The 20,741-nt window shown below is 35.4% G+C and overlaps 2 protein-coding genes across 3 annotated transcripts; one reads left to right on the top strand and one right to left on the bottom strand.

Moving 5' to 3' along the window:
- Positions 1-10,651: 10,651 nt before the first annotated feature.
- On the bottom strand, positions 10,652-17,756 carry LOC138125887 (uncharacterized). 2 transcript variants are annotated; one of them, XM_069041453.1, is made up of 4 exons: positions 17,616-17,756; positions 17,086-17,552; positions 11,221-17,019; positions 10,652-11,162 (listed from the first exon to the last, which is right to left on the bottom strand). In XM_069041453.1, the coding sequence occupies exons 3-4, from the start codon at positions 11,922-11,924 to the stop codon at positions 10,670-10,672; spliced, it is 1,197 nt and encodes a 398-aa protein (XP_068897554.1). In that variant the 5' UTR covers positions 11,925-17,019; positions 17,086-17,552; positions 17,616-17,756; the 3' UTR covers positions 10,652-10,669. The 2 variants fall into 2 exon arrangements, with proteins under 2 accessions (XP_068897554.1, XP_068897547.1); XM_069041446.1 differs by having other exon boundaries at positions 17,612-17,752.
- A 170-nt stretch (positions 17,757-17,926) lies between these two features.
- LOC138125901 (transcription elongation factor, mitochondrial) lies at positions 17,927-19,627 on the top strand. Its single transcript, XM_069041467.1, has 7 exons — positions 17,927-18,081; positions 18,140-18,256; positions 18,305-18,435; positions 18,484-18,712; positions 18,814-18,963; positions 19,018-19,271; positions 19,327-19,627. Exons 2-7 carry the CDS (start codon positions 18,203-18,205, stop codon positions 19,589-19,591), a joined length of 1,083 nt encoding a protein of 360 aa, XP_068897568.1. The 5' UTR covers positions 17,927-18,081; positions 18,140-18,202; the 3' UTR covers positions 19,592-19,627.
- Positions 19,628-20,741: the final 1,114 nt, after the last annotated feature.

The raw sequence follows: 20,741 nt of genomic DNA, 5'->3' as shown, positions 1-20,741 counted from the left end.
ATAGAATAGCTAAATGTCAGACTTCTTCAGACTACTATGCGATCAGATTCTATAATACATTGCCTGTTGAATTTCGTGATCTACAAAATAAACAATATAGAACGCTGCTGAAAAATTATTTAATTTAATACACTGCAAGGATTTTTCGAGGATAGTTTCTTAGAACTAAAGCAATTACCTAAAGCTCTGTAATTATACATATAGGCAATTATACATACATATTAATTATGTACTAGAGATCGCCCAGCGGTCGAAATTCGACCATTTTCATTAAATTTTAAGTTTGAACGTTACTGAGGTTTTTTTTTATCAAAGAGTATTCCTCTATAATTATTGCATATATATTTTTTTTAATTTTGTTCTATTACGTCAGCTGCGAGCGTTTACAAATATGTCATTATGCACTAATTTTCGAGTTATTTGAAAAATACGAACGATAGGAAAAATGAGGTATAGTTTGGGTATGCCATATTTAAAAAACAATAACGCGTTTTTTGACATTTCCTTAGGTTTTTTTATTGCTACACTGGCCAGGTTTCGCTAAGGCTACACGGTTAATTTGCCTATCTTTTTCAAATTATATAAAATATAAAATCTGAAACCATTGAATGATGATCGAACGCTATTTGCTGCGACGTACAATTGAAAACTGGCTGCCTCAATAAAATTGCAATTTTTTCGAATGTTTGTTTTTGAGACTTATTTATTGTCATCGCAAATGCAGCTATAATGGAAATTGACTTCTTTGAAAATAAAATTGTTAAATAGTACCTGAATATGTAAAATTTATACGTGGAATCAAAATTCTCTTATTGCGTTCGGTTCCAGTTAAAACTTCGCAATCAATAGCATTGCGATGCATAAACTTGATGCGTATTCTTGTTCCATAGACTAATGCTTGCTTTGTATTTAAGTTTCTGATCGGTAAAACGTGCAATTAACTTTCAATACTAACTTATGTGGTGGCAAACCACTAATAGTCAAAGAATTTTGTATTTCACTCCGAAGAGGTTTTTTTTTTATGAATAATCTAAATAAACTCCCTCCTGGAGTGGATTTCAGTGCGGGAGGATTAAATCAATTACAAATCACCCACTCCGCATTCGCTCCAAATTCACTCCGCATTTACTCCGCTAATTTTTTACAGTGTATGAACGTAATACACAGGTGTCCCCCAAAAAGAATTTGAGTCCAGAACTCCTTTACAGCCCTTTCACAATAGCGTTAACGTTACGTCGATGTTAAAACGTTAATGTTAACGTTAGATCTAATTACATGTATTTCAGTACTTTTTATAAATTATTTCCGTTGGCTAATGTTAGAATGTAACGTTAAGAATCCAGAACATTTCTAGAACTAACGTTAACGCTAACATTATCATGCAACATTAATTTTCATCATAACGTCATTGTGAACGGTCCACAATGAAATACATGTAATTTTGAATTTCTAGATCTAACGTTAACATTAACGTTTTAACATTGACGTAACGTTAACGCCATTGCGTATGGGCCTTTATTTATCGGAGGATATTAATTATTTATACACCAAATTAAATGGCCCTAAATAGGCTATAAAAAGCCATAATAAATTCACATAAGGTTCAAGGACTTCAGGGCTAAACTGTCAAAATATTTTTTTTCAAATGCGAACACATAATTTTTTTAACACTTCTGATAGAGATTTTTTATTCTAAAAAGAACAGTGTATCACAAGTGTACACTTACTTACCCAAACACCAAAAAAAAGTTAAAAAACGCTACTATCGTCGATGCTTAAACTGCGCTCTATGCTCGTACGTGCAATCCCAAATGTTATTACATACATATTTGTCATTTGTTTTTCCAACTAACTTAATTTGGTTAATTTATTACATTGTAACGCAATGAATTTTGATAGCTTCTCGCTTGGTGCTCGTCATTTGTTTCAAAATGTAGTGTTATTTTTTAATTTTTTTTTTCTTATATTAGGTTACACATTGTTGTTTTCAGAATAAAAATCTCTATCAGAATTAGTAAAAAAAAAGTATGTATCCGTATTTGAAAAAAATATTTTGACAGTTTAACCTTGAAGCACTTTGGGTTTTACGTGAATTTAGTACGCCATTTTATAGCTTATTCGCAACCATTTAATTTGGTGTATAGATAATTAAAATCCTCCGATAAATAAGGGAGTTATGGATTTGTCTCTTTTTTTGGGGACGCCCTGTATATTATACATAAATTTTATCTTTCTGCACTCCTTCTCCACATAAACTTTAACTATGTCAAATTTCACAACCCTCCGTGCGCGCAATTTGCTTAAAAAGGGGTACAAAAGTTTTCCTTCACGTATTAATATAGTGAGCGGCAAAAGTATGGAATAAATTCATTAAAAATTAAACAAAATTTTTTTCAAAAAAATCTTTGGACAAGTCAATTTTAGTTTATAAAAATACATATTTTAATGCAAAATAAAATTCGAAACAGTCATTTGTTTTCGAGTTATGACGTCATCGATAGTTTTTTTAAATAGAAACCCCCTATTTTTTTTCTTGATTCTGATAGCCCTTTTAATTGTCTAAACGCCAGTATAAGAATTTTGTTACCTTACACAAGGAAATTTTTGTGAAAAAAAATAATAAATTTGGAAAAAATAAATTTTATAACGAACAAAAACAAGTCAAAAACTGTGTTAGTACGTATTTAAAATTATGGAATTAAATGTTCGATTTGCCATCCCGCAGCTTGTTGACAATAAGCAAGTTTATGAAGAAATTCCCCCTGTTTTAGTTTTATCTAGTTTTATCCCCCCACCCAATCAAAATTAAAATTTCTATACGTTGTGTTTCTGTTAAATGAGTCATTTTCGAAAACGTTTTGTAAAACAAATAACACATACGAATGAAATGGACAATAACATTTGACTGTTTGATTTACCTACTTGATTTTTTGACTTGTTTTTGTTCGTTATAAAATTTATTTTTTCCAAATTTAGTATTTTTTTTCTCAAAAATTTTCTTATGTAAGATAACAACATTTTTATACTGTCATTTAGACAATTAAAAGGGCTATCAGAATCAAGAAAAAAAATAGGGGGTTACCATTTAAAAAAACTATCGATGACGTAATAACTCGAAAACAAATGACTGCTTGAAATTTTCTTTGATACTAAAACATGTATTTTTATAAACTAAAATTGACTTGTTCAAAGATTTTTTTGAAAAAAATTTTGTTTAATTTTTGATGAATTTATTCCATACTTTTGCCGCTCACTGTATAGATATCATACTTTCTTTTGACAAGTGTACAAATTTGTATAATAACACGAATAAAGATGTATTATTATTATTTATTATTCGAATAATTGGACGGCATTTAATAGGACCTCACTGTTTTGAAGGATAGCAATGTTTCCAAATGATCACGAAGCAGATGTACCCCATCAGGATATTTGGTTTCAACAAGATGAGGCGCCTCCTCACTTTGGAATCAACGTCCGTCAATATCTTGACGCCACATTTCGTGAAAGGCGGATAGGACGTCGAGGAGCCACCGCGTTCCCCAGACTTGACTCTCTTAGATTTTTCTGTGGGGTTATTTAAAATCAAAAGTTTATTGTAATCGGCCAAATAATTTAGACGAGCTACGGCAAAGAATTCGTGCTGAAGTAGAGCACACTACTCCTGAAGTCCTTGAGCGAAGTATAAAAAGTGTTTACACTCATATGGGTTAGAGTGGTATATGTATAAGAGAAAGTAGGCTCGATCCTGGTTCCTAGGGGAGTGTTTGAGAGTTAGATTTGAGTCGGCAACCTGGTTTTCACAAAATTTGTGAAGGTAATTCAAGCAAATTTAAATAGTTAACATAATATTTATATTTTATTTTCACTCTAGAAACATTTTGTTAATTAGCAATTTTATTTAAACGCAGATAACGACAATTTTGACAATAAACGTGCAGCCTATTGTCTGAATTAGCAATCAAAAAACGCCGCTAGGAATCAGGATGGTGCCAACTCTCTTTAATATACTAATTTTAGTATGGGTCAGTGCCAAATGGTTAACGGAGAGCAATTTGAACACTTGCGCTAAATTTTGTTTGTTTTTGGGGTTTAATTAAGATTTTCTTCGATTAAAGTTACATTTTTATTTCTTACGGTAAGTGTGTTATTTTCTCAAAAAATAGTTATCTAAGGTACCGAAGGGGGGGATTTTTTCAAAAGAATGAACCTCCGCCGGGGTGTGTATGTCTCCTGGGGGCTGACGGTAGGGTGGTGGAAAAAACAATCAACACTCTTTCGGCCACCACCGCGAGGTCAGCACGGGTTCGAGTCCCGTCGGGCAAAGGCGCCCATGGGTATATAAATGTTGTTGTGTATGTCTGTGAATGTGAGGTGGAATGGGCGTGGGTGGCCGGGGACAGTGCCCGGGAGCCCCGTCGCATCACCTGAGAAGGCAAAGGAACAAGAAAATTGGAATGGAAAAAAAACGGCCGACCGAAAGGTACCGTAAAAAGCCGTATGGCAAAAAACGGGAATGGCAATTTAAAAAAAAAATGAAAAAAAAGGGTACCAATCTTTTTACACCATCATTTAAGTAGTTGGACCATCTATAAAAAACAGCAAAAAAAATTGGGGTTGTCATTGAAAAAAAAAACAATGATGAGGTCATTGTGCAAAAATACATGACGTCATAAGTAAAATTTTTATGTCATAAGGTGGCTAATTAAAAAATAAAAAGTGTGCCATGCCTCTGTCAACATCATTTGATAATTCTCTTGACGAGAATAATAGTTATCTTGAGTTTAAATACCCTCAAGACACAAGATTTCGTCTACGAACTACAGACTGGAAAATTAGTGACAATGACGCAGGTCCTTCGAACGCTAATATTAATCTTGAACAGAAATTCGGAAATGTCAAGAAAAGTCATCATAAAATTTCGATGTGAAGACTGCAACAGGGATTTTAAAAAGGAAAAGGGCCTTAAAATTCATAGGACAAAAATTCATGGACTAATGAGCCAATCGTTTTTATGCAGATCATTTTCTTCAGAAATTAATAAAACAAGAAGGAAAAATGAAGAAATTAATAACACTCCATCTACTCGTAATTCCACGGATTATGAGAAGCACTTCGGATCTCAAGATAGTTATTCTAGTGGACCGAAAAGATTAAATTGTACTTTATGTCCTGGAAAATCTTTTAAAGATAATACCAGATTGAAAATTCACATAGATATACTCTCGTGTCAAAAATGGATTACTCCCTAGAATTCGAACTTTTAGGGAAATAACGTTTTTCATGTTCTGTGTAACTAGAATTTTCAAAAGTTATTTTGAATGCCTAAGGTTGGTTACTTTGAATTGAGAGATTAAATCCAAATAAATATGCCGCCTGTAACCAAAATTGATTATGAAACGAAAAATCATCTATCACTTAGCGAGAAAAAACTGTTACAATTAATATTTTGCTGTCTTACATTTTTGGGATATCTTTTGTTTGTCACCAGAAACCACATAGCCTCCAACCTAACCAAATTTATGGCAACCTAGTAACGAATATGCCTAAATCCTAGGGAGTAATCCATTTTTGACACGAGAGTAGTCTGTCTCAATTCTAAATTTCCACCAACACTGCATTCTACGTTGAAAATACAACCGGCAACACTGTTTGGTGAAAAATGCGTCAGATTGTATTTGTTAGGTTATCTGTCAATTTCCGTTTTTAGAACTCAAAATTTTAGAATAAAGGAAAAGAACGAAAATCTTTGTTAAAAAGCAGCAAGTGAGTAGGTAGAAAATCAAATTCTAAAACCAAAATAAACTTATGAACCAATTTTAATGTTTTCGAATCATAAAATAATTATATTGCCAACTTTGGTTATAAGAATCTCCAATTTAGAAATATTTTTATTTTGCCAGCATAATTCAACAAGTGGTGGAAATTTAGAATTGAGACAAACTATAAGTATCATATCAATAATAATCTACTATAGTATTGCCGTTATAACTTTTTATCTGCTCCGCCCACTAAAATTGACCAATCAGAATCAAAGCCAGATTCAATCTGTACAACTTTTCATCACATTTGCCACGTAAAAAAGTTAAGGTTAGAATTTTGCTGTCAGGTCCACAATTATTGTTTTAGGTTCTAAAAAATAAAATGTCATTAAGACAATTCGAATGTCAGAAATTTTTACTGTGTAAATCAGATCGTCTTAACAACCTATTTGATTGGTAACTAAGAAAATGAAATGGGCGGGGCAGATAAAATGTTACGTTGTCCTTAGTATAACTTCTTCTACTTTTTCTTCAACCGTTTCAATCACAAAATTACATATTAATTTAAAACATCAGTTACCAACTATATGAAGATTACCAAAAGCTTGTAGACATTTAGCTGCAGATAAATTAAGCTCAATTATTAATAATTGTTTTTCGACCAAATCAAACTCTTCCTTTGAGAATATTTTGCTTTTCTCCTATAGAGCTTTCAATGTGGCCGAGAAATCTGATAAGTCATTGAATAAGCATATAAAAGAACAACTTTCTAATTTTGAAGTTCCTCAAATACGAACTGTTTCTAAGAAACGTACAAATTTATCATTAGCTAAGAAAGTGGAAGCAAAAGTAGCCGATTTTGATATTAAAGGAGCTGTTATTATTGCTGTTATATTATTGTCCTCGGATGACTCATTAGCTTCATTCTCAATGAAGATGTTGCTGAAGAATTAAAAAAAAAAACATCCTTCACCATTTCGCGAACTTTTTTTCCCAGACGCTTTCAAACCAGGAGACTTTTCTTTAATAGTCAATGAGCAAAACGTCCGAGAAGCTATGAATTCCTTTCCTGCCGGTTCTTCACCAGGTTTAGATGGCATGAGATCACAATATTTGAAAGATATTATATCTTTATCAGCGAGTGAACCAGGTCGGCAGGCACTAAGAGCTTTAACAAAACTGTGCAATTTTTTATATAATAAATGACAAATTTCTGAAGGAAGTTGGCCATTCCTTCAGAAATTTGTCATTTATTATATGGTGCGCCTTTATGTACCCTTCATAAGGAAGATGGAGGAATTAAACAGATCGCTATAGGAAAATGTTTACGAAGATTGACTTCAAAGCTAGCCTGTTTTCAAAGCCGTAATATTGTAAATTCGTATTTATCTCCACACCAATTTGGAGTGACAACTAAAACTAAGCTAGGGTGCGAAGCAGCAACTCATAGAGGTATTTTCATATTTGGTGGCGGAAACAAAAGACTGAGAAATGTCACAAAAATGTATTGTCAGTGTGAAATTTCTCATAAACGCCGTAAAAAGGAATGTCTAAGTAAATTTACATTTTCGCTAAATAGATTGAAAAAACAAATTCTAAGGAAACCAATTTTTGTCAGTGCTTCAAAAGGAAAAGTTATTCTCATATAATCAAACGCATTACAAATTATTTCTCTAGTTCGACGATGAATAACCTTCTTATTGCCAATTTGCTGCATTTTTGTCGAAATCACGAACGTCTTTGAGAAATTTGACACTGACAATACAAATTTGTGACATTTCTCAGTCTTTTGTTTCCGCCACGAAATATGAAAATATCTCTACCACACGAATAACGACCAAAACCGTGGCAAAATTCTTCTTAAATTGGATTTCAAAAACAACTTTAACTCAGTCGAACGGGACTGTATTCTAAAAGAAGTGCAGTGTCATACCCCACTTCTTTACCTTTATCTTTATCAATGCTATAGGAATCCTTCAACTTTACTTTTCGGTGATCATTTAATTTCTTCTTCTGTTGGAGATCCTTGCGGTCCTATGATTTTTAGTCTTGCCATTCGACCAATTATTTTATCTTTTGATTCTCAACTGAATATTTGGTATTTAGACAAGGCGATCTTCATTTACCAGGCCATGACACTGACCAAAGACAGTGTGCTATGGAATGGCCTACCATAGTCTGGCAACATTGCTTCATTTGGTGAAAAAATTCGAAATCCACTAAACCTGTCATTGAATTTGCATTTGTCAAATATGAGTGATCTAATTTTGCGACAGTTCAAAAATGCATTATCGCATTGTAATATACAGTTTAAATCCACCTTGGGGACAGAAAAATAACGGTGCTCATTACTGATAATATTTCAGATGTTCTGCTGTGTTCCGGGCTATTGAAACTGTTTGTGGTCATAAACTAACGCGATTCCTTTTTAAAGCCAAAAGATTTTCCCCAGTGATTGTGTGGTTATTACTAATTTTCATTATTTCTTCTCAAAATGTACGTAATTTCTTCGTAATTAGAAGTTGTTGGCACCGCGTTTGGTAGAAGTCGCTTCATTTTGTCCCCGTTTATATCTGTTCCCCTAAAATATTTAGCACAAGCATGGCTGCTTTTGCGATTTCATCACTTTTCGATTTTTAAAATCTCTTTCCAAATTGGGTTCGTTTCCTCATTTGATCGAAACTTAAATACAGGTACCTAACTACCTACGTAATTTGAAGAAGAAGACGCATAATTTGAGTTGCAATTTGGTACCCAACACTTAAAGGCGCTTTTAATTCAGTTTGACGAATTTGACCAAGGACTTGTCAAAATTTATTTTAAATGTCGAATTGGTTTCAAAATTTTAGGAACATCGTAGGTCATGGAATGGCCTACCAGAGAATGTGGCAACGTAGCCAGTGTCCTGGCCTGTAACTTTAGACCGCCTTGATTTAGATGATTAAACCTTCGCTGATTACCCAGAAGTAGTTTTGTCCGACTTTAAGAAAGTTATCAATTTATCCAGAAAAATTGGTCTTGAATTAAACTTTAATAAATGTGAAATCTTTTGCTGTTCTGTAGACACAGATTTAAAAGTCATAAAGAAATTTCAAAATTTAACACCAGGTATTAAAATTTGTGACCGAGAAAGTTTATCTCTTTTTGCTCTCCAATCTTTGACCAAGGTTTCAAAAACACTGTCGAAAAAACTATAATTACAGTTGACAATTTAATTCATACACTAAAAATCCCATAAGCAGCGGTGTTTTTGTCATTATGACAGCGAAAAAAGTTTGCCCTAACTTTTCCAGCGACAAAACATTTATAATTCGAGTTTTGTTGTCTGGCAATTAAACTCAAAAAACTGCCAGAAAAAATTACTCGTTTTGCGGACAGTAATTTTTTCAGATGCAGTTTTTTTCGTTAAATTGCCAGGCAACAAAATTCTCATTGAAATGTCAAGTTTACTTCGACAAAAAAAAGCTCTCGTGTAGTTATAAGTGAAAATCTTTTAAACAAAGCTGAACTTCTTACCAGACACGTGGCTTATACTTTAATCAAGAACTGTCTTTTCATACCAAAATTTAATTTTTTATTAAGAACAACTCCATTTTGGAAGTCCTAACAAAAGTCTAAATTGAAACATTTAAAATTATGGTGGCAAACGGAAACGGTTAAATTGAAAGTTCTAGAAATATAAAAAAAAGATGTCGCGATTGGCTAAAGTAACAAGTAAAGTCGTACCGAGCTGATTGGCCCTTTTGGTCAACCCCTACTTGTATAATGTATTCCAACTTTAAAAAAACGATGCTTGGCCATGAGAATCTGACAGATTTCATCCTGTGTATTCGAAGAAAAGTTTGGTTTAAAAATTTGAAAAGTTTGAAGTCAAAATGTTGCCATACTTATGTTCCGCTTTTTTACGAATCGATTGAAACTGTATTAAAAGAAATTAATAGAGAACCAGAGTGTGTCTTAATTGTCGAAGTTGTACTGTATACAGTTTAGGATTTAATCGAATACCTACAATACGTTTTGTGTCGAAAGACACAACTTTTGGCATTATGCACTTGTAGTAAACCCTTTGAATTATTACTTTGTGTTTTCTAATCTCTATATACCGGGTGTAGAATTGGTTTACGAGACATAGGATTTTACATGTAAAAATAAGGAGATCCAATTATTGGCTCCCCTAATAATTTTATGGCAAAATGGTTAAAATGAAAGTTAGAGAGAATTAAAAGTAGGTACTGTCTAATTCCACTCTTTGTTTTTTCTAACATCTTGTGGTACTGAAAGAAAAGCAAGAAAGGAGTTAAGACAAAAGTACTAAAAAGCAGTACTAGCAATGAAATTTGACTTCTAAAATTATTTGTCACTATTATTTAATTTTCTTTTGATCTGCCCTTCAAATGAACTCGTACAGGACTACAGGACGAATGAAAAGGTATCTTCCATTAAATGTTCAAACTTCTCTCCAATTCTTCGAATTATTCCTATGGCTGAAATTGGTCGGTCTGGGAAATCTGAAGCAAATAATGCTTGGAAGTTTCTTAAAGAAGATCCTCCATAATACCATTTAAAGAAAAAAATAAAATTTCATGCCTAGTAGTACTTTTTAGTATTTTTGTGTTAACTCTTTTCTTGTCTTTCTTTCAGTACCACAAGATGTTAGAATAAAACTAAGATTCAAAATTAGACAGTAATTTTAATTCTCTCTAACTTTCATTTTAACTATTTTGCCATAAAACTGTTAGGGGAGACAATTCAACTCGCATTCTCTCGACCAATCAGATTTACGAAATTGGTCAGTACGGACCAATCACGTTTGTTTTAAAAAAATTGCAGCGGAAATTTTCACTAGTGAAAATTGCCACCAAAAATTTCCAACAAAATGTTTCCACTAGGATATTTTATTTTCTATTTTATTTATTCAAAGCATTAGTACCAAAATTAAAAATACAACTATTATAAACATTATTTGTACCCGATGATGTCGACGTAATTTCTTCATTCTTCTTGGCAAGAACTGGTTCTGAAGTTGTCGCTGCTTTATCTCTAAAACATTGTATCAGACGTGAGTGGTGTTCCTCATTGAGCTGCAAGTACGGCTTGATCGATGCTCCAGAACTATGGCCTGTTATTTTAATTAGTTCTTGTTCACCAATTCCAGAACTTGCCAACATTGTGACCGCACTTGAGCGTGCTGAATGATTGGTAATTTTCAGTCTTTTCGTATCCAGACCTGCTTTTTGAGCAGTGTCTTTCAACCACTTTCCTAGCTCATTAATTCCTGCGGGACAATTTTTAAACCAAGCGGCGGCCTTATTTTCTGGAGTCCACCCATGATTGACACTAAGAAACATTCTGTCCGTTTTTATTCGGTCGCTTCTTTTTGATAACAGTTTCTTAAATAGCCTGTAATTGATTATGTAATTAGTTCTTGCCTTAAATTTTAGTTTTTAAGTAAATTTACCTTACTGGACACAAGTCAGATGACATGTTTGGCACCAACCATTTGCTTTCGCTTAAGGAATGGCAGCCTCGTTGGTGTGTTTTTGAAAATATCGGATTGTACTCCAATCGACCAGTCAAATCTCCAAAATTGTTTCTTTCTTCTCGGAAGAAACTCACAAGACAATTTGCCGCCTCATTACCTCTCCAGGCTAATTCTCGTGCAACAATCAGGAAGAATTTGTGTTGTAAACCATGAGGCGTTTCTTCATCCCATAATTTAACCATCTTTAAGTATTCTTCATTTCTTAGTGCTGCTGAGCTTACTTTCCGCTTACTTACATCAGCTTGCAATATTCTTCTTCTAACGTCCCTTGCATTTCTTGCTTCTCTAAACGCTGGATCTTTGAAAGGATTGAACTTAATTTTAAACTTATTGTAATACATTTCCTGTAAAGCTTTGGCCGTTGTGTTCCATAATACTTTTACTACTGTCTCTTTGTAATCCTCTCCACTTTTTTTCTTCATATTGAAGCCATAATCTTTCAGAATATTGTTAAGTTCTTCAATCGGCAAAACTTGATCCAGCGAATAGCCACGTTGGGAGCAAAATTCCTCAAACTGTGTCCAGCACAAGCGATGTGTTTTCAAGGTGTTTACTGGCACTAAATTTCGTATTGCTTCGTTTATTTCTTTGTTCTCCGCGTTTCCAAATATTTCAGCCATCGTGGGAAGGAAAGGGGAAGGAAACAATTCACGAATGCAGAAACAACCACAGAGAAACAACCACCAAGGACCGAATTTTGCCTTTATGTCGTTTTCGTTTTTTGAAATTTTCACTGTTTATTGACGAATTGCTATAACAACCTTTTGTAAATCACAAACTACTATTCAAGTATTTCTTTCATTGAATTTTTCAATCTTCGCTCGGTGAATTGTCATGCCGAATACAAACTCGTGGGTACGAAATTACCGGAAATTTTCTCTTCTGACCACTAGTATTTGTTTCTTAAAACAATTTTCACTCGTTCGCTTGGCTCACTCGTGAAAATTGTCGCCGAAACAAATACTCGTATCTGCTTTTTTTGCATTCCCGCACTAACACTGTCACTCTCTACTTCTGAACTGGAACTTGGTTGTCAATGTGTAGTCGCTGAGAGAGTCTTTTCATTGGTGTAATGGGACGCAGTTCTCCGGCTTCTTGGCTTGTTTTCCTCCAGGTGCCTTCGTGTATACGCGAACGGGACCACCCTGCGATGTGTCGTCGGACATGACAACGCATGCTTCGGAATCGGCGCTGACTCCTGATTTGACATATGGTGCGGTCGACACTGCCATGTTGCAACACGCTCGTCAGGAACTCCTGGTGCTTGTGGCGACGCTTGCGCTAGGCTTTCAACTTCGGGTGTTTCTGCAATTTCACGGCGGCTCTAGCCTCGAGGTGGCGCTTCTCGTCGATCAGCAACGGGTCTTTGCTGATGTTGTTGTTCACCTTCTCTAGGAGCTCGTCGCGTTCGGCCTGGGGTTGTCTCTTGGTCCTCTCTAACTCCTCGACTTTGACGTTCGACTCGTCCAGCTCGCGGCTCAGCGACAGGATCTGGGTTTCTTTCTCTCGGACCTGTCTTTCGGGGGCATTGTTCTCACCTATCGACTGTTCGCTGACTTGCTCTTCCTCGGTCAACACTTTATCGAATGTTCTTCTGCGTCTTCTCCAGTTCGGTCACTTTCTGCATCGGCGTCTCTGGGTCGATTTTGGTGTTTTCTATCTTCGCTGCGACATTCTTCTCACTTCGCTCCGGTTTGTAGTTGGCCGCTGTCAACTCTTCGGTGATCAGCTGGGTCTTGAGGGTTCTGTCCCGCAACAGTTCGTTGTTGCTCTGCTCTTCTTTGATTCCTTCTCCTCGCGTGGTGATTCTGTTCTCACTCAGACTTTGCTGCTTCGTCATCTCGTACGCCTTGACGTTGACCGTCGTCTCCAGAGTGGTGTCGCGCCTGGTGCACGCGATTTCCTCGTTCCTCAACTGACTCTTGGAGTTGAGACACCGGGGGGCTCTGAGCTCGATCTGCGCTTGAATTCGCAACTCCTCGGACATGTTCGTCGGCAGCATAGTCACCTGTTCCATCGTGGTGGCGTTCCGGGACGCCAACCCGTTCCGCGCTCCTCCAGGATCACTCCGGGATCGGTCTTCTCCGGTTTCGGGACGGTGGTGACATGATTCTGTTTGGTTTCTTGTCGCTGCGGCTCCCTTTGGTTCTGCTGCGGGGGGCCTCCAGGGCGGATTTCCATCGTGTCCCGCTGGGGGCTGTCTGGGGGCCCGGACCTGACGCCGTGGACCTGCACAGAGCAAGTTTTGTGTCCTACCACTACTTGGGACTGGGACGAACTCGATGACGGCGTCGGACACTGCGTAATCCCATCCGGACGCTTTTCTTGCGCCGCATCCATCCTCCGGTTAATAACCTCTGCGAGGCCTTATCGACTCGGAAAAACTGAAGCCTCGTGGTAACTTCCGTTGATCCCTTTGGCCTTTGGACTCTTGAAGACTCGGATGTCGGGCTCTGCTATAATGTTCCAACAGGCTCGCAAAAAGTTTGTTCTGATCCTGGAGAATCTGCATCCAGAACATGATTTGGTGAATTTAGTCGCTTCCAGCAGACCCAGTGCTGCTTGATGGTTGGACAACCCGTAATTCGTATTAGCATGGTTGGGTGTTGGCGTGGTCGCGGAGCGTGAAGCATAATTATTATGCACTTGTGGTAGAATACTGACGGGGTTTGTCTGAGTACTCGGCCTCCACTCTCAGGGCGTGTACATATAGTTTGGGAACGAGAAGTTGGAACTTTAGCTTCTTCACCTGCAATGGGTTTAGGGTAGGTTGTAAAGATTATAATAATGAAGATTTACGATAGTGGTAAGTTTTTGCCTACCGACGTACTAGTATAGTCTTCCTGCTAGTTATTAAAAAGGGATGCCGAATATCGGCAAAGTGCAGATTGTTTGTGCCTCCTGGAATGAAGTGCTCATAGTCGTAAATCTCCATTATTATAATCTTTACAACCTACCCTAAACCCATTGCAAGTGAAGAAGCTAAAGTTCCAATTTCTCGTTCCCAAACTATACCCCGCCTCTTTTCTTTCGTAGGCTCGGTCGGCCTCTGGATACCTCGTTAGGTCACGTTTCGTCGCGTCAGGCGACTCTTGTGGTCTCTTGTGGTGATTAGGAATTGGGGTCGTCACTCGTCGCGAAGCAAATACTTGAACGGTTGGAGTAAGTATATTTCACAGAGAGAAAGTAACAAAAATCGTTGTGTTCTCGTTGAGCGTTGCTGGAGGAAGACTGGAAGAGTCCGCAGTCCGGTACTCCGGTCTTGCACCGGCCAGCCGGGGTTCTCCCGTCTACAAAGGGTGAGGGTGGGGTGTTTTACCCTGTGCCGCAGGTACGATACCACCCGTACTACTCCTCATGATTATAAAGTTGCCTAACCTAAGTCTTTTATTTCTAACACATTTTTACACAATTTATAATATAAAGAGCGATCAAATTAATTTGTAATCGAGTCATCCATGGATTTGAATCCGTATGTCTTTTCGATTGATATGCTCAGATTTAACCTGTGGTTTTTGTTCAAGAAACGACATACGATTTCGGATTCAGGGATAACAACGAAACAACAACAATTGACCATTTCTACATATATCAACGATTAATGACACAGATGACTTCGGAAAAGATATTTTTTGTTATAATTTTCAGACTGTAGTGCAGTGCAGGTATTTTTTTTCTACCTACCTATAATAAAAAATAGCGCGTATGACACACGTTTACAAGGGCTTTTAAAGCACTTGCGACGTGCATTTAAACTCATCTCGCGTTCTTTAAAGGCTTCCTTATAAACTTTTATCATAATATACATACTATTCTGCATTCTAACAAACAAAAATTACGGATAAAAAAAACTCTCTTATGTACTTTACGATTGTATTATGTGTCATTTACTTCTATGCTTTTATATTTACATGTTTTTTTTAAATAATTAAATATACATAATTACATTTCTTGTAATAAGGCGCATATACAAAGTTATGTATTTAACCTTTTCACTAAAAAAAAAGTCGTATGTAACGTCCATTTATAACGACGGGAATTAGCCGGTCCCTTGGTCGTCGTTATAAGCGACTTCCACTGTATCTGCAATTAGTCCTAGAGCAATGCTGCATATGGAAAATCGACTGAATAGTAACGTTTATATTAGAGTTCTCGAAGATGTGATGCTCTCTTCAGAGAGAATTTACCCTCATCAGAATACAGCACATAGGGTATTTGCATGGCTCAAGAAGCATACCTAATATCTACAGGATGGACACTTCAACTGGAATAAAATTCATAACTTGGAAATAGGCGATTTTTGTAAAAAATACCGAAACAGGTCAATTTTTATTTTTCCTTGCCCACATTTTGACGCATATGGTTTTTGCATATCTGCTCCCGGAAGTGCGCAACAACCCCCCAACTCTTTTTTTTTTCAAACGTAAGGGTATATCAAGTGACACCTCGTTTGAAAGGCCAATTTGTAAGGAATACAACGCACTATTTGTTTCTTGAATATTTTCAAAGCCTACGTGCTAAAAAATAAAAACCAATTTTGTAAGTTCAACACAATGCAACAAATGTTCAAAATGGACCCCGTTTCTCTTTTGGTTATGGTTCATGCCTAATACGTTGCTTAAGGTCCTCAATATTCTTCAGTTTTAGTTAGGCAAATCACACCGGAAATGTTACAAAACGTAAGGGATGCAGGTTACTATCGCTTTGCAATTTGTCAACAAACAAACGGTGGCGATTTTGAACATTTTTTGCATTAGATAATGTTAAACTTATAAAATTGGTTTTTATTTTTTAGCACGTAGGCTTTGAAAATATCTAGGAAACAAATAGTGCGTTGTATTCCTTGCGAAGTGGTCTTTCAAACGAGGTGTCACTTGATATACCCTTCCATTTGAAAAAAAAAAGTTGGGGGTGGTTGCGCACTTCCGGGAGCAGATATGCAAAAACCTTATGCGTCAAAATGTGGGCAAGGAAAAATAAAAATCGAGCTGTTTCAGGATTTTTTACAAAAATTGCCTATTTCCAAGTTATGAATTTTATTCCAGTTAAAGTTTCCACCCTGTATAAACGTGTTTGACTGGCCAAGCTGCAGTCCAGATCTTAACCCCATAGAAAACATGTGAAAAAATATGGTTCTGTTATTGAAAATGTATCTAGAATGTTCAGAAGAGCTGTCAGAGAACGATTGTGGAAGGACAGAGTCACCTAGATATACTGTATATTGATCCACATAAGCAGGGCTCCTGGTGGTGAATAGTTGTACTAAATATTTTTGGAATGCAATATGCACGACCTGCTGTATTATAACCGGCCTGTTCAAAAGTGTAATTTGAGTGATCCCCGCAGAGCGCTAGTGTACGGGCGCTTTTTGGGGATATTATTCATCTTAAGTTTTTGTCACCGAGAGTTTTTCTCGTTCAAATGACATTCGAATTTAAAATCAACAACACAAAAATCCAATTGTATTCAGTATTGTTTTAGAAAGAAAATATGAACTTACTGTGCTCAATCTTAACTCTAAAATCATGTCTAAACCTATTTTTCCGCATTTTTATTCTTCAGAAGCGCCCGTACTGTGGCGCCCTCATCGGCGAAAATTGGCTCTTTCTCGGAAACATTTTCTCAATGCTTTTTTAATGAAATGAACAGGCCGGTTAATATACAGCAGGTCGTGGCAACATGCAACTGAAAGCTAATTACGTCAGGTGTTGGTATCTGTAAAAAAAAGTAGTTATCTTATTCTTTCCTTAACTGTGGGAAGTAAATTATCGAATAACATACCTATTCATTAGTACATTAGTTACTATCATCAGTATTGCTTTCCTGTTTTACAGGTTGGCAATCTTTTTGAGAAAATAATATGTCGTCGATTTTCTTCTCAGTGACATGAAATTCATGAACAATCGTCCCGATGGCATGCTTTTCGCCTTCAACAAGCTCGTATTTCTTAGTCCTTTGTCTCTTTTTTCTAGGTGTAGAAAATGATGTAGATGTACCAGATGCCACAGCTTTAGATTCTCTTGTGATTGTTGAATACATCTTTTTTGATATACCTGTGGCAGCCAGAATTCGTTCTCTGAAATTCTGTAGTGGTATTGTGGGCTCATTCCGAAGTTTGTACTGTTCAGCTTCCATTTTCATAAAGTCAATCACATTTGCCACGATTTCACGAGCCTGGCAATGTAAAATTTGACCTTTTTTACCAAAAGTAGATGAAGGTGAGAGTCCCTGTACACTCATTTTACGTTCTGTAAAAATGAACAATAAATATGTAGTACCTAAAACGCCCTCCAACTTAGTTACTTACTTACTTACAAAACTCAGGAAATTCTCTTACAACATAAAAATATGTTTATGAATAATTATAAACACAAGAACTAAATAATAATGCAGGGGCAAAGGCGACAAAGTAATAAATGTCAAATTTACTTTAACCACTTAACCAGACAACCACGGCCTTGCACGGCAACCACCAACCACCCTTATGCACACATCACCCTGATCTGTGCCCTTATTTAAGTAATAACAGAGACAGACAATTGGGTTGTCTCTAGTAATAATAAATAATGGCCTCATCCAACGAAAAACAAAACTGCGTTGCTGGTTGCTGCACGTGCACACCACATCCCCACCGAAGCGACTGGAGTGATGGAGTCTAAAATGTGTCTAAAATCTAAAATAAGTAAATAACCTCCTTGATATTTTGCCTTTGAATTTCAGGTTATGTCATAATTGTTACAGGAGTCAGTGCAAAAGATGGTTCAGTAAAAAATTATTGTAATTAGTAAAAATGCAAATTATTATGTGCAAAACTAATTTCCGTTCAAATTTCTAGCAAACATGAAAATATTAATTTCTAGCAAAGTGGAAATTTATGCCTTGTTGAAAACTTGAAATCATGGTTTTTATAAAAAGTTATTGCTTTAAGACTCAATTAAATTTGCAATACGTGGTATGTTTTAATAAAACGCAAAAAAGGCTTTTTAACTTTTTTTTTTAGGGCAAACTCTTACATTTAAGTTCATCATTTGCTAATTACACAGAATACAGTTTGAAGCCTAAGTTTAATGAATCAGAACAAGCAAAAATACTTGACATTATCAATCAATCAAATAGAGATGAGTTGCAATGGTAAATTCCAGTGTGATAAACTGAGTTTATATTAATATTTATTTTTAGCTTGAATATTGCCCAAAATAAAGTAAAGAGTTTGGAGAATTATAAAAAGAAAAATGGACCATTCAAGTCATTAAATGAGCTTTTAGAAGTAGATGGTTTGAGTGTAAAACTGCTAGAAAAATTATGTAAACAAATTATTACAAATGGTTCACCTGAACAAGTAAAACAACTTAATAATGAGAATAAAAAAATAAAGCAGATATTAGGTCCACAATTACCAGCAAATCATGTATGTAATGTTTTAACATTATAAAATATAATAATAAAACTTAAATCTTCATGAAACTATGCTTAGATATTTAATATGAATACATATTTATTTTTATTCAGGCAATATCATCTGCTGTAGGAGTACATCTTGCTCCAACAGGAATTAGCTGGGCAAAAGTACTTCAAAAAGAAAATCAACTAGAGTCATGGGGATATAAAGATTTTGTTAATTTACCAAAGAAGATGTTTCCAACTGATACATTTAAATTGGTGTGGTCTTAAAGTATATAGTGGAAGTGCAGCTTTTATTTAGATGATTTGTAGGCAACAGACATTTTATATCAACTTCCTGTGGGTGATGCTTATATATTTGAGGGAACATCTAGTATGAGTTTGCAAGGACAAAAGCAACCTACAGTTGTGGCTTCTTACACACAACAATTGGAGTTATCATCAATGCTATTAGCACTTATTAATACCAGTTCAAGACATAATATAATAAATCAAAATAATAAGAAAACCGATTCTAATGATGTAATAAATGTTGTGTACTTTTTAAGGTCAAAATTACCCGCTAGGTAGCATTTTATGAGACATTTATCAGTGAAGAAATCAAATAAATTTAAATTTCAGGTTATTTAAAACATTAGTTGGTAACGAATGTGTTTCAAGTACAACTACAGTACTTCGTTTGCTGGGTGATTTACCATTAGATAATATTATACTGCCATGCACTCCGATTACTGTGGACCAGAAATTGAAAAATGACTATGCAAGCCAATCTCCACCACACAAAGAACTTTTAGGTCAGGCATTAATGTTAACAGTTGCTTTTATAAATCTTTGTATTAAAAAAAATCCAATTAGTATAAAAGCAATTATACCTGGTAAAAAATAAATGTAGGTACAGTTCTGCCATTAAATTATGTATGAAGCTGTTTACTTTTATTTTGACCTGATGTGAATCGTTCTAAAGCACTTAAAACAAAAAATCTGTTTCATTCAATTAACGAGATCACATAATTGTTAAGTACCTTATATCCAGTTATTAACTTACGTTTGTGATATTTCACGGTAGAAAATTGTCATTTTAAAGAAAAATTACAAATTGAATAGGTATGTTTGATATTTCAGAATCTCTAAAAAAAATGTCAATGCTACAATTGGTTTCGATATAAAGCCAAAAACCTTTCACTCCCTTTTTTTTTTTACTTGTTATGTAAATGAAGATAAATATTTAATGATTGTTGTAAAAACTGTAAAATTGTAATTTACAGTATAATATGGGTTGATTACGAAAGTCATAAACTAGATACACAACGAAACATTCGTTTTTGTTAAAAATGGGAATACATATATCAACAAATCGATTTAAAAAAATAGGTGTCTACTGGGTGCCCCAAAATTCGCGGAACAACATAGTAGTAGGTACGTTGTTAAGTAGTCATCAAGAGATCAGGTAAAAATGTTTAAAAAAATCAATCTTCTTGTGTTTGTAGAAGATATGGACCTATTCGTAACACTAAATGTGGCAACATTTAAAAACATTCTATGCATACCAATAGTCTGCAAATATTTCATTTTTGTTGTATCGATGGAAATGAGAGGGAAAAATCAAAGCCGTGTTGCCGTACGCTATTTGAGGTAAAATGAACATAAAATTACTACTTGGAAATGCTGGAAATAATGAAGAAAATAATTACAAACCCGATCACAATCGTTCAAAATTATTAGGCCACTGGCTAGTAAAAGACAAATAGTCAAAAAAAAAATTATTATTCAAAATAAATAAGATCAAAGCTGCACCTTTTGGGCCCCCATATCTTCAAATCTAAGAGGTATAGAATTTTTTAATTATTTTTCTCGTTATTTTCTAACATGAATTCACATTGCCTCATTGAGTTGTTCCGCGAATTTTGGGGCACCCAGTATAATGGAGTGTAGGTTGTTACTTTCATGTTATTTCAATACACCTTTTATAGAATTAGGTATATGTGGGATTTATAGACCCTAATAACTTCCATGTTCTGTAAGGAGTATATGTAGAG

The sequence above is a fragment of the Tenebrio molitor genome, chromosome 1, assembly GCF_963966145.1.
Source record: "Tenebrio molitor chromosome 1, icTenMoli1.1, whole genome shotgun sequence".
Classification (NCBI taxonomy): Eukaryota; Metazoa; Arthropoda; class Insecta; order Coleoptera; family Tenebrionidae; genus Tenebrio; species Tenebrio molitor.
The sequence above is the reverse complement of the archived record's forward strand: the minus strand, read 5'-3'. Positions and strand labels throughout refer to the sequence as shown.

Coding starts and splice junctions, on each gene's coding strand:
- LOC138125887 (XM_069041453.1), bottom strand. CDS start 11,924: ATGGCTGAAATATTTGGAAACGCGGAGAACAAAGAAATAAACGAAGCA. Junction 11,163..11,220: donor TCTGACTTGTGTCCAGTAAG/GTAAATTTACTT, acceptor AATCAATTACAG/GCTATTTAAGAAACTGTTAT.
- LOC138125901 (XM_069041467.1), top strand. CDS start 18,203: ATGGTTTTTATAAAAAGTTATTGCTTTAAGACTCAATTAAATTTGCAA. Junction 18,713..18,813: donor CACAATTACCAGCAAATCAT/GTATGTAATGTT, acceptor ATTTTTATTCAG/GCAATATCATCTGCTGTAGG. Junction 18,964..19,017: donor CAACTGATACATTTAAATTG/GTGTGGTCTTAA, acceptor GATGATTTGTAG/GCAACAGACATTTTATATCA.